Raw genomic sequence first — 14,310 nt, 5'->3', positions numbered from 1 at the left:
CTAAGCGATCGCTTCCTATATCAATACAGCGGGACGCCGCTGTACGTATGAGCAGCTGAATTACTGTTTAAATAAATCTTTAAGGCTGCATACGCTTGGGACTCCGACCATTATAACCAATATCTGTTAAAAGGACTGGTTGCAGGAGAGGATCACCTATATTATTGAAAACCCTGTATGGAACAATATACCAAAGTATGATCAGTGAATAATATTCGTACAACTACTATTATTGAACATCCGAATATAACATCTTATTTTCGAAAATTCATATTTATATATTGGGATCTATATTTATATCGATTTATATTGTCTGATTTAATACTTTTTATCTTTTTAGCCTACCACTTATCCCATCGTCAGCATTAACATTTTATCTGCTGTTTTTACACTTCTATTCTTTATTATATTTATCCTCATCAGACTGGGTGCTGTCTGTTAGTGGGTGCACCTCTGTTGGATCTCCATCTCATTTTAGTGCGACATTACCTTTATCTATTAAATTTTTCACTTTCAGTTGTAAAATTTTGCAAAAAAAACGACATCCATATATCAATTTTTCTCTAAATTTATTGTTCTACATGTCTTTGATTAAAAAAAAATGTTTGGGTAAAAAAAAAATGGTTTGGGTAAAAGTTATAGCGTTTACAAACTATGGTACAAAAATGTGAATTTCCGCTTTTTAAAGCAGCTCTGACTTTCTGAGCACCTGTCATGTTTCCTGAGGTTCTACAATGGCCAGACAGTAAAAACACCCCACAAATGACCCCATAAAAGGAATGTGGGCCCCTTTGCCCACCTAGGCTGCAAAAAAGTGTCACACATGCGGTATCGCCGTATTCAGGAGAAGTTGGGCAATGTGTTTTGGGGTGTCTTTTTACATATACTCATGCTGGGTGAGAGAAATATCTCGGCAAAAGACAACTTTTCCCATTTTTTATACAAAGTTGGCATTTGACCAAGATATTTATCTCACCCAGCATGGGTATATGTAAAATGACACCCCAAAACACATTGCCTAACTTCTCCTGAGTACGGCGATACCTGATGTGTGACACATTCCTTTTATGAGGGCATTTTTAGACATTTGGATCCCAGACTTCTTCTCACGCTTTAGGGCCCCTAAAATGCCAGGGCAGTATAAATACCCCACATGTGACCCCATTTTGGAAAGAAGACACCCCAAGGTATTCAATGAGGGGCATGGCGAGTTCATCGAATTTTTTTTTTTTTGGCACAAGTTATCGGAAATTGATTTTAATTTTTTTTTTCTCACAAAGTCTCCCTTTCCGCTAACTTGGGACAAAAATTTCAATCTTTCATGGACTCAATATGCCCCTCACGTAATACCTTGGGGTGTCTACTTTCCGAAATGGGGTCACATGTGGGGTATTTATACTGCCCTGGCATTCTAGGGGCCCTAAAGCGTGAGAAGAAGTCTGGAATATAAATGTCTAAAAAATTTTACGCATTTGGATTCCATGAGGGGTATGGTGAGTTCATGTGAGATTTTATTTTTTGACACAAGTTAGTGGAATATGAGACTTTGTAAGAAAAAAAAAAAAAATCCGCTAACTTGGGCCAAAAAAATGTCTGAATGGAGCCTTACAGGGGGGTGATCAATGACAGGGGGGTGATCAGGGAGTCTATATGGGGTGATCACCCCCCTGTCATTGATCACCCCCCTATAAGGCTCCATTCAGATGTCCGTATGTGTTTTGCGGATCCGATCCATGTGTCCGTGGATCCGTAAAAAACATACGGACATCTGAATGCAGCCTTACAGGGGGGTGATCAATGACAGGGGGGTGATCAGGGAGTCTATATGGGGTGATCACCCCCCTGTCATTGATCACCCCCCTATAAGGCTCCATTCAGACGTCTGTATGTGTTTTGCGGATCCGATCCATGTATCCGTGGATCCGTAAAAAACATACGGACATCTGAATGCAGCCATACAGGGGGGTGATCAATGACAGGGGGTGATCAGGGATTCTATATGGGGTGATCACCCCCCTGTCATTGATCACCCCCCTATAAGGCTCCATTCAGATGTCCGTATGTGTTTTGCGGATCCGATCCATGTATCCGTGGATCCATAAAAAACATACGGACATCTAAATGGAGCCTTACAGGGGGGTGATCAATGACAGGGGGGTGATCAATGACAGGGGGGTGATCAGGGAGTCTATATGGGGTGATCACCCCCCTGTCATTGATCACCCCCTATAAGGCTCCATTCAGATGTCCGTATGTGTTTTGCGGATTCGATCCATGTATCCGTGGATCCGTAAAAAACATACGGACATCTGAATGGAGCCTTACAGGGGGGTGATCAATGACAGGGGGGTGATCAATGACAGGGGGTTGATCAGGGAGTCTATATGGGGTGATCACCCCCCTGTAAGGCTCCATTCAGACGTCTGTATGTGTTTTGCGGATTCGATCTATGTATCCGTGGATCCGTAAAAAACATACAGACATCTGAATGGAGCCTTACAGGGGGGTGATCAATGACACGGGGGTGATCAGGGAGTCTATATGGGGTGATCACACCCCCGTCATTGATCACCCCCCTGTAAGGCTCCATTCAGACGTCCGTATGTGTTTTGTGGATCCGATCCATGTATCAGTGGATCCGTAAAAATCATACGGACGTCTGAAAGGAGCCTTACAAGGGGGTGATCAATGACAGGGGGGTGATCAATGACAGGGGGGTGATCAGGGAGTCTATATGGGGTGATCAGGGGTGATCAGGGGTTAATAAGGGGTTAATAAGTGACGGGGGGGTGTAGTGTAGTGGTGTTTGGTGCTACATATTGCTGAGCTACCTGTGTCCTCTGGTGGTCGATCCAAACAAAAGGGACCACCAGAGGACCAGGTAGCAGGTATATTAGATGCTGTTATCAAAACAGCGTCTAATATACCTGTTAGGGGTTAAAAAAAATCACATCTCCAGCCTGCCAGCGAACGATCGCCGCTGGCAGGCTGGAGATCCACTCGCTTACCTTCCGATCCTGTGAACGCGCGCGCCTGTGTGCGCGCGTTCACAGGAAATCTCGCGTCTCGCGAGATGACGCGTATATGCGTGACTCTGCGCAGGGCTGCCGCCTCCGGAACGCGATCCTGCGTTAGGCGGTCCGGAGGCGGTTAAATAATGTTGCTTATCCTGTACTGTGTTACACGGTTCCTGTTGTTACACGGTTATTGTCTCTTCACAAAACTAATAAAAAACTTTAAATATAAAAAATATAAAAAAATCGTAAAGTTTGGTACGAACCCAAACTTTACAGTTCGGGTTCGCTCGACCCTATTCATGAATAACATAGTCTTAATAACATTTATTGTATGGCTGTGTGTATTAAAGATAACAACGGGGAAAGTTGCAAACAGTAATTTCAAATAGTGCAGGAGCACAAATAAGCCCGAAGTTGGGTGGACATTTTTTTTATAATCTGGAATACATTGGTATAGCCATAGACTGATTACAGATGGTTTTTATTTTTTATTTTTAAGTGGAAGTCACACTATAAGTATAGAGCTGAAAAAGTGTGGGCCCCAGCTATCCAGAGGAACCAAGACTGTTTTTATTTTTATCTTTATCTTTCTTTATATATTTTTTTTTATTCTTATGTGCATGTCTTTACTACACATAGCAATATAACAAATATCATTAAGACTACAATCGCTGTAGCCAGTCTTGTGTTGTTTATAAAAGAAAAATTCTAAGTGCCAAAAACTATAGTGCTCAGCAGCCATGCTGAGTAATGAAACATTGCAGTTATAATAGATGTAGATGGTTATTGAATGTGGTAGCCTGTACTGAGAGGTGGATGTCTGTTAATGAGAGGAATGGATGAATTGCCTGTGTCTTTGCTAATTATTGGAACCTGGGGAGCAGTATCCAAGAGCAGAGGACATCTGCAAATGTTTTTTTTTTTATATATATATTTTGTATTGCCATGTTGTGTATTATGCCTACCATAGCTGTGCATGAATGGCATAGCCAGGGTTAACAATCCTTAAAGGCGGTTTAAGTGGGGATCTGCCCTCCAGCTTAGTTAGGGAGTTGAGAGTGAGAGTTTGACAAGAGAGGAGATAAAGTCCATGTGCTCCCTTTTTTTAGGCCCTGTTAGTAAAGGGGTTATTCCATGACTTATGTAAAAAATAATAATCAGACATCATATAATACATGCCAACTTCTTTCTAACAAAGCAATAGTCAGCCCTGCACTTCACATAGATCCAGAGATTTGCCCATTGATTGCTCTGCTAGATTTATATCAAGCTGGCAGCTCAAGGGGAGTGTATTTTTTGCTGGAGCTCAGGAGGTGTGTTTTTTTTCTGCTGGAGAGGGACGCAGTTGAAAGATGAAACTGGGCGTGTGCAGTCTTCTTAGTGAGCAGGTCAAAGAAATAATAAAAAAAACAGCAGGTGGTGCTATACAGGTAGATTTGAATAACTCAGTGGCAATGCTAAATTTTTAATTATATGTAATTACAAAACTATTCAGATCCAGGTGCGGGTTTGAAAACTGTAGAATATTATTTTTGTGGGAAAACCTATTTAAAAGCATTTAGAAAGAATGAAAATTACTTTAAAGCAGCCACATTGGACATAGACACAATGGACAGAAGGGGACCTCTCTTTGACTTCTATGACAAAGTTTTCTAGGCATGCTCTGTAACCTGTGCAAAGGTCAGAAGGAAGCTGATAAGCTGTGATATCACCTATTGTAAATAGTGTATCCTGCATTGTCTGTACACAAAGGTGGTATCTGTCATTTTAATCCTGCTTATAATGATAACCAGTAAAGTAATCTGTACAGATCAAGAAATTACACCAGTGTGAAAACTCCAAGATTTTATGTTTTTTGTTTAAATTTTAAGATTTACATGGAGTATTAAAAATAACATTACATCACAAAAAATTCTTTAAAAATATGTTTTTTGTTTTTTTTTGTAAATTCTTTATTTTCAGAGTTTTTCAAAACAAAGAATGACCATTTGGCCATATATAGTAGTATACAAAGTTGATATCACAGGTCATATACATTACATATATTAACTATTTGATGTATCTTTATAGATCCATAAGTAATATCATGCGGTATAGCAATGATCTCAGTCCCCTATATGACTCCTAGAGGTGTTAAGTAAAGACCTAATAATTGCATAGCAAAGTATATCAAAGTATCAAGGGGGACCATGGTTGTCTGGACCATATGCCATTTATACATAAAAAAGATAAGATAGAAAAAGATATTGAAAAAGAAAGAAAGGGGGAGAGAGGAGATAGAAGGAGAAGAAAGATGAAGAAGAGGAGGGGGGGTGGAGGGGGGGGATAGATAGTAAGCGAGGTTTAAGCTATTTCAGTGCTCAGTAGAACTGTGTATGAGTTGAGGAACTAAGGAACTAAGCTCAAGATCTAGATCAGGGTGTCGGTTAGATGACTCTAGCTCATCAGTGGTTTGTTATGATATGGGGTTATCAGCTAATTTCACATCACTGCCCATCATTCCATGACCTCCAAGGGTGCCAGGTTTTCAGAAATTTCTCGTGGTTTCTGTTGATCCAACTTGTCATTTCTTCGAAACTACAAATTTGATTTACCTTGGTAATCCATTCCTTTATTGAGGGGGCGTTTGCGTCTCTCCAGTGGAGAGGTATGATAGATTTGGCAGCCGCTATAAGGTTGGTTACTAAATTGCGTCTGGATGGTCTGTAAAGGTCAGTTGGAAGTGAGAAGAACACCATTTCAAGTGTGATCTTTAGTTCTATAGCCAAGACTGTATTTATTATCTTATTATAAAAATGTGATTTAAACAATAAGTCATTTTCTGATGACACATTATCTTTAAAGGGAACACATTCTCATTCTGGGGCCCCTGTCCTGTCCCTGACTCATCTCACGTACAGGACTCATCTCAGGTTAATTTGCATATGTATCAAATCGTTTTTTTTACACATAAAAAGCACACAGAGCTATGGGGACTGGGTATTGCGGATGTGCTAGCGGCCATCTAGCAACCCATGTCCTCAGCTCTATACACAAAATCCCAGTGACAGGTTCCCTTTAAGTATTATTCGTCTACTTCTGGCCTGGTCCTTTGACCCCTACACCATATTCTGGACATTAAACTCCACATGCCTTACACCCAAACAGGCATTTAACATCATAGGCCCTCAACTACCATTAGGTTGGGGCCCCAGTATCAGGGTGTGCCCCAGGGGAAGAAACAGTGCACCCTACTTTTACTGCGTGAGCCTAGGGAGCAACAATGTGGGGAAAGCCACTGTGAATGACTGTAACAGTCACTATAACTCCCATCCTCCGCTCCAGCTCCTCCCAGGCCGCTGCAGAGGGAATCATGTTAGGCATTTGTATATGAATATAATTATACATATAATTATAGTAACGTGCAATGAGATTAATAACAATAAAGGAGGAATAATGGCTTGGATAGCTAATCAAATGGTACTGTGTGGAATAAAATGCATACTTGATGAAAGCTGTGTGATATTCTTATAAAATCTGAAGTAAACACATTGTAAAATCGTAAAAAAATAAATAGAGTTAAAAAAAAAAAAAATTCTAAATTATGAAAATTAATATGATGAATTGATGAGAATGGAAAAAAGGGAAAATGAAAACAATAGGATGGAGATCAAATTTGACTTGGGGGGGGGGAGGGGAATGATAGGAAAGGGGGAACAACCACTGTGAGAAGAAGAGCTGTATTACCATTCTATGCACAAATGTATGGGAAAAACGCTGATGAGGACTTCTCCTTCCTTCTTTGAATTAGCAGAAATCACGATGGTCTGAGATTTCTAGCAATATACTGTAACATTATATGATGGAAATGCACATCTAATGGTGTGTATAATAAACTACTTTGAAAAAAATCTCTCTCTCTCTCTGGGCCTTTAATAAAACTTTTGATTTGGATAGAATTGATTTGTGCCTGAAATTTATCTTTTGAAGAATTTGGGTGTTTGCACCAGAAACTAATTTCAAGAAGTTCCCTGTTCAGTTTTAATGCTCACCTTTTGATTTTAAAATAAATGAAATTATTTGTTAATAACAAAATAACAGTAGCAGTATACAGTAGCTGGAGACAGAAAAAAAACTAAACTAAAAAACAAAAGACCATAGATTTATATGCTTTGGGCTTTATTTATAAATCACAGCAAAGGATTTTTTTATATTCAGTAAATGCAATGTATTTATTTTTTGTTACATATAACAACTCATAATTGATCATACTGTATTTTGTACAATAAAAACCATTGTTATGATGGATATTTCATATACCTGACAGCATATCATAGATTTAGAATTCACAGATAGTCAGACGCTTTTGATTACAAGCTTTATCATTCCACTGCCCATCTGTATACATTTCAACGCAACCCTCAGTTCCTTTTCCAGTGGGTTCATTTTCTCTCCAATTAGTGTAAACCATCGAGGCTCCATTCAAGTAGTTGAAGATGCCAGGTATTGGGCCCTCTGTCATTCCCAAGTATGCATATCTGTTATATTTCTTCACTAATTCCAAGACAGCGGCATTCTCTTCTTCATTCATGGGAGTAACAATCTGTCCACCAACATCATTACATGTGGAATTGGATGTTGCAAAGTATACTTCTTTTCCATTGGTGGCAATAATTTTGTTTCCTACCATTTGGATTCTTCCTTCGAATTTTAGAACTAGACAATATACAATATACTTAGTTATACTTAGAGAACACTAGGAAAATATTACAATATCATGGAGAGGTTTTTTCATATGCTTTTCAGGCCCCTTGAGAACCCTCTTTATGAGCAAAGTAAAGATATTCAAAAAAGAGCAGTTTACTGTCATCCAGATTTGGCTTGTCCTTTTGGCCACTCCAGTTTTCCCTGGTGAACAGCTAATCTCAAAGCTGGCTTAACTTGTAAAATGAGCTGTCTTTGTGAAATATTTTTTTTTTTTTTTAAAAACACAGTACAGCTTTTGTATATTATTTCCTTCCTTTGGTACATCTGCCCACATATACAAAACAATTAAATAAATAAATAAATACCTGTTCTTAAATAGTAAATGGCTAAAATTTGCTTACTTGCTTCCAGTCTGCTTATCCGATGATGTAGTTCTTGCATTTGAATAGGTGAGCCTCCCACTGCAGAGACAGCTAATGGTTAAAAAGAAAAAAAATCTTATTTTTAAGTATATTATCAAATATATTTAATACATTTTTTTAAATGCTGTATCATTTACATGCCACTCTATACATTATTGCAATGTGCAACAAATATTAGACAGAAATGTACGCTTCATAATTAAAATAGAAGCTTTATTACCAAATTTGAAATTACAGAGACCACCTGTAATTCACAAATTGGAAGGTATAAAAGCACAAGTAGTTACCGCATGTTCGGAGAATAAATTAGATCAAATATTGATATTTAACTATTTATTCTAGACATAGTGTATAGAATAAAAACTCACTCCAAACCTATAAGTTTACACTGTAATCACACGGTACTACCTTCCTTATGGTAGTAGGTCAAATAAACTATGAGAATATTATATACTAGCCCTTCCCCCACAACAATGGTCGCCGTACTTAAACACACTTTATTAATAATGTTATTAATGGTTTTAATTTACATAAGAAACATAAAAGATAAATCCAAGAAGATATGTGCATTTTATCCACCTGGAACATCTGAGTTTCCTAAGCTCGGCATGTATCCCATTACGTCATTGTTTCCAGGTAAAGGTAGGCTGTCTTTTGCTCTAAAGAAGGGTGATAATAATAGTCGAAGAAATCCAAGCAATCCTTGAAGAAAGAAAAGCAGGTTTTACTAACTTAAAACATAAATATGTCTAAACAATAGCCTAAATATCAGTCAAAATCTGTATTTAAAAGTTTATTATATTTTTATCTGACCACTGTTTGGCATGACTTTCCTTCACCCAGGGCAAGCATGCATTTTATCCAAGTATAAAAAAGTCACTGTAACCAAATAACACTGGCCAAGTCAGAGTTGGGGTCCATTCTGGCATCCAGCATCAGGTGCCTATGGCCACAACATCAGTATGTCCCTGTATCTAACAACACGTAAATAATAACATTAAATGGAGTTTGCCCTCAAGAAATTCCAGATACTTTTAAGGCTAGATCAGCTGAATGAAATTATAACCTACCATAATGATCCATTGCTTCATTCTGGGCAAATTAGCAGTTAAGTGCATTGTGGGTGGGTCCAAGCCCCACTGTGTATCCTTGCTCCTATCACTTCCTTTGCCAGCTTCTCCCTCTCTTTCTTCATTTACAGGGACTGGTTGCTATGTAGTGATCTCATCTCACTAAGTCAATCAGGAAAGAGAGGTAGTGGCAGGTAAAGGAAGCAGGAGGAGCAAAGGTGCACAAAGGGGCTTGAGTCTTCCCTTAGTGCACTTAACTGCTCATTTGCATTAAATAGTACTTTTTCTCCCAAATAAAACAACAGTTCACTGAGTGAAAGTCATTATATTCAGCTAAACTAGCACTACAAGGTATTGTGCCTGGTTTAACAGCGAATTTTCTGGTGACAGAATCCTTTTAAAATTGTTGGTGTAACCTCAACATATTCCCTTAAGAATAAGAATTTTATTGACTTTGGGAAGGGCTACTTGGAACAGGAGACTAAGGGTCCATTCACATTTCCGTGGAATGGGTCTGCATCCTTTCTGCAATATCTGGAATGGGTGCGGACCCATTAATTCTCAATGGGGCAGGAATGGATGCGAGAGCACACTATGTGCTCTCCGCATCTGCATTTCCGGAGCGCGCCCCTGATCTTCTGGTCTGCAGCCCCGGAAAAAAATAGAACATGTACTATTCTTGTCCGCAATTGCGGACAAGAATAGGCAGTTCTGTGGGGGTGCCAGTCGGGTGTATTGCGGATCCGGAATACACTACGGACGTGTGAATGGACCCTAATAGAACATTACAAAATGGTATACATTTTCAATCTAACAACCCAGAAAGATTCAAAGATGAAATTTCACCTTATTTAAAGTATGTTTCAGTTAAAAATCATCTTAATAATCACAAACCTGTCAGTCCAATTTTATCCAAGATTCCACTTGATACATTTGGTATCTCAACATCTATATTGGAAAGTGAAGGATTTGGAAAATCTGGGACTGATGGAAGTTTTGGAATATTCAATGGTTGAGGAAAGCAAGAAACCAGACCGACCACTACTGTGAGCAGAAAAACTCTGTGAAAAAACATTTTTGTGGCTAGCTGAGGAAAGAAAATTGAAAATGTATTATTTGTATTATAAATACAGAATACTAATAGTGATTAGACCTATTATTAACTTTCTAATATAACGACATAGTTACAAAGCTGATAAGGTTGGAAAACGACATAGGTCCATCAAGCCCAAGAAAACAGATTTGGTTCTTACAAAGAAAAAGCGCATATAGAAAGACCCTCATGGAACATACAGTACCTTTGAAAAATCTAAGAGTAGTGAACACTTATGTCTTGTCTTATTTTTATATTCTTTTGGCCTACTTAATTACGTATTAGGTGGTAATATGATGTTACTTCAAAAAGCAAAAGTGTACTTTATGACTTCCTTATTACTTTTATAAGTATTATAAAACATCTTGAATTAACTAATGTATTTACACAAAGCACAGACTGATGGCGTAAGAGAGGTAATTTATATTACCAAATTCAACTTTTAGGTACTTAGAGTAGTTCAAAATAAACCAGAGTGGTGTATTTTATGCCAAACTTGAACAGCTTGTGATTCAATGTCCTCAGTGCAGCAAAGCTTAACCCTTTCATTACCAGGAGAGTTTCTGTTTTTGCAATTTAGTTTTTTACTACCCACTTTTCACACAGCCGTATGAGGGCTTGTTTTTTGAAGAACAAGTTTTTTTTATTTTTTTATTTTTTTATTGAAGAAAATGCAAAACATACATGTGATGTATACATTGTAATAACATAAAGCTTGACAAGTACTAAATATACATTCCAGTTAGAAGGGTAGGACGTTTGAGCCATATTGATCACTAAACATAGTAATTTTTCTTATTTTCATACGTCAGAGGTGCTCATACAAAGGGATTCACTTGTTTCTATATGAGATCCATGCTTTCCAGCCAGATCTAAAATTATGTATCCTACGACTCTCCCAGGCCACAATCTCTTCAAATCTATATATCTGATCCATTTTCCCTATCCATAAGAACAAGTTGTTTCTAATGGCACCATTTACTATTGCATATATAAGACACTGGAAAAAAAAATCCAAATGGGGTGGAATTGGAAAAATTTTTTTTGGTTTTACTGTGTTCCCTATGCAGTTAACTGACATTTTGCGGTTTCCAAAAAAACTTTGGAAAAAATTTGTTTTTTCTTTGCATCGTCATATTCTGACCCCCATAACTTTTTTTATAGTTATGTCTTTGGAGCTGTGTGGCGGTTCATTGTTTGTGGGTGATTTGTACTTTTTGATCACTTTTTATTCCATTTTTTTGAGTGGAGATGAAGCGACAAAAAAGTTGAATGGGCCATTTTGATTTCTTTTTCATTACAGTGTTTACTGTATAGGATAAATACATTTATATTTTAATAGAAAGGGCATAGGAAAAGAAGGATGATTTATAAAGCCCCTTGTAGGACCCCTTGTATTTATAATCTCTAGTTAACCTATCCTATAGTGCCCCTTTTATTATAATGCCTCTTGTATGTAGTGCTCTGGCCCAAAATATCCCCTCACCCTGTAGTGCTCCAGCCTGTAATGTTCCCCACAGTAGTGCTCCAGCCTATAATGCCACCCCTCCGTTTTGCCCCAATATACACTGCTCAAAAAAATAAAGGGAACACAAAAATAACACATCCTAGATCTGAATTAATTAAATATTTTTCTGAAATACTTTGTTCTTTACATAGTTGAATGTGCTGACAACAAAATCACACAAAAATAAAATAATGGAAATCAAATTTTTTAACCCATGGAGGTCTGGATTTGGAGTCACACTCAAAATTAAAGTGGAAAAACACACTACAGGCTGATCCAACTTTGATGTAATGTCCTTAAAACAAGTCATAATGAGGCTCAGTAGTGTGTGTGGCCTCCACATGCCTGTATGACCTCCCTACAACGCCTGTGCATGCTCCTGATGAGGTGGCGGATGGTCTCCTGAGGGATCTCCTCCCAGACCTCGACTAAAGCATCTGCCAACTCCTGGACAGTCTGTGGTGCAACGTGACGTTGGTGGATAGAGCGAGACATGATGTCCCAGATGTGCTCAATTGGATTCAGGTCTGGGGAACGGGCGGGCCAGTCCATAGCATCAATGTCTTTATCTTGCAGTAACTGCTGACACACTCCAGCCACATGAGGTCTAGCATTGTCTTGCATTAGGGGGAACCCAGGGCCAACCGCACCAGCATATGGTCTCACAAGGGGTCTCAGGATCTCATCTCGGTACCTAATGGCAGTCAGGCTACCTCTGGTGAGCACATGGAGGGCTGTGCGGCCCTGCAAAGAAATGCCACCCCACACCATTACTGACCCAATGCCAAACCGGTCATGCTGGAGGATGTTGCAGGCAGCAGAACGTTCTCCACGGTGTCTCCAGACTCACATCTGTCACATGTGCTCAGTGTGAACCTGCTTTCATCTGTGAAGAGCACAGGGCGCCAGTGGCGAATTTGCCAATCTTGGTGTTCTCTGGCAAAGGCCAAACGTCCTGCACGGTGTTGGGCTGTAAGCACAACCCCCACCTGTGGACATCGGGCCCTCATATCACCCTCATGGAGTCTGTTTCTGACCATTTGAGCAGACACATGCACATTTGTGGCCTGCTGGAGGTCATTTTGCAGGACTCTGGCAGTGCTCCTCCTGTTCTTACTTGCACAGAGGTGGAGGTAGTGGTCCTGCTGCTGGGTTGTTGCCCTCCTACGGCCTCCTACACGTCTCCTGATGTACTGGTCTGTCTCCTGGTAGCGCCTCCATGCTCTGGACACTACGCTGACAGACACAGCAAACCTTCTTGCCACAGCTCGCATTGATGTGCCATCCTGGATAAGCTGCACTACCTGAGCCACTTGTGTGGGTTGTAGACTCCGTCTCATGCTACCACTAGAGTGAAAGCACCGCCAGCATTCAAAAGTGACCAAAACATCAGCCAGGAAGCATAGGAACTGAGAAGTGGTCTGTGGTTACCACCTGCAGAACCACTCCTTTATTGGGGGTGTCTTGCTAATTGCCTATAATTTCCACCTGTTGTCTATCCCATTTGCACAACAGCATGTGAAATTGATTGTCACTCAGTGTTGCTTCCTAAGTGGACAGTTTGATTTTACAGAAGTGTGATTGACTTGGAGTTACATTGTGTTGTTTAAGTGTTCCCTTTATTTTTTTGAGCAGTGTAGTTCTGAAACCTGTAATTCCACACCCCTGTAATGTTCAAGCCTGTAATGTCACCCTCCATAGTGCTTTGTTGTGGTGCTTAAATCTGTAATGTCACCCCTGTAGTGTTCCAACCTGTAATGCCACCCTTCCTGTAGTTATCCAGCCTGTAACGCCATCAACCCCCAATAGTGGTCCAGCCTGTAGTGCCCCTATATAAAAAAAATATAAAAAGTACTCACCTAACTCCTGTTCTCCACCACCATCTGCACTGCAGGCAAAAGGCCTTTTCTGGCCTCAACCATGTACCAGCACAGGTGGTTGCAATAATATCACTGGGAACTACTGCACTGGGTCTCAGACAAAGTGATAACGCCTGCGTCCTGACATGATCATGACCTCCTGAGCTGCTCTACTGTCTCGTAGCCTTTTGGGCTACTGGCGGGCAGTCTTTGAGGCTGAATGGCAGGATCTGAACCCATAACCTCCTGTGCGCACACAGTAAACTAACACCCCTCACAGAGGCAGGTTGGCAGCAGTTTATCTTGCCTCATGGCAGATGTGTCTCTGCTTCTCAAGAAGTGAAAAAGAATACACTTCAATGATCCTTTGCACTTTAGAAATCAATCTGTAGTGCAGAATGGAATGTCTTTGGCTGCTGGCAAAGAGGGATTGGCTAGTAGAAGATTGTACTAACTACTGTCTAGCTATTTATTAGGATCCTCTAATCAGACGTTCCTTTTAACTCCCTATTACTTTTAGCAGGGATGCAGCTTCTTGAAGTAGAAATAAATATTTATATATATATATATATATATATATATTTATATATATATATATATATATATATATATATACACTGCTCAAAAAATTAAGGGAACACTTAAACAACACAATG

The 14,310-nt window shown here is 39.4% G+C and overlaps 1 protein-coding gene across 3 annotated transcripts; it reads right to left on the bottom strand.

Annotated features, from left to right (window-relative positions):
* Positions 1-7,157: 7,157 nt before the first annotated feature.
* LOC121005264 (pulmonary surfactant-associated protein A-like) lies at positions 7,158-13,839 on the bottom strand. 3 transcript variants are annotated; one of them, XM_040437892.1, is made up of 5 exons: positions 13,655-13,839; positions 10,090-10,282; positions 8,705-8,827; positions 8,105-8,164; positions 7,158-7,712 (listed from the first exon to the last, which is right to left on the bottom strand). In XM_040437892.1, the coding sequence occupies exons 2-5, from the start codon at positions 10,268-10,270 to the stop codon at positions 7,336-7,338; spliced, it is 741 nt and encodes a 246-aa protein (XP_040293826.1). In that variant the 5' UTR covers positions 10,271-10,282; positions 13,655-13,839; the 3' UTR covers positions 7,158-7,335. The 3 variants fall into 3 exon arrangements, with proteins under 3 accessions (XP_040293826.1, XP_040293824.1, XP_040293825.1); XM_040437890.1 differs by having other exon boundaries at positions 8,105-8,176; positions 13,655-13,834; XM_040437891.1 differs by lacking the exon at positions 13,655-13,839 and adding an exon at positions 10,494-10,565 and having other exon boundaries at positions 8,105-8,176.
* Positions 13,840-14,310: the final 471 nt, after the last annotated feature.

This window comes from Bufo bufo, chromosome 6, assembly GCF_905171765.1.
Source record: "Bufo bufo chromosome 6, aBufBuf1.1, whole genome shotgun sequence".
Classification (NCBI taxonomy): domain Eukaryota; kingdom Metazoa; phylum Chordata; class Amphibia; order Anura; family Bufonidae; genus Bufo; species Bufo bufo.
Note: the sequence above shows the minus strand (reverse complement) of the source record. Positions and strands in the feature narration are given on the sequence as shown.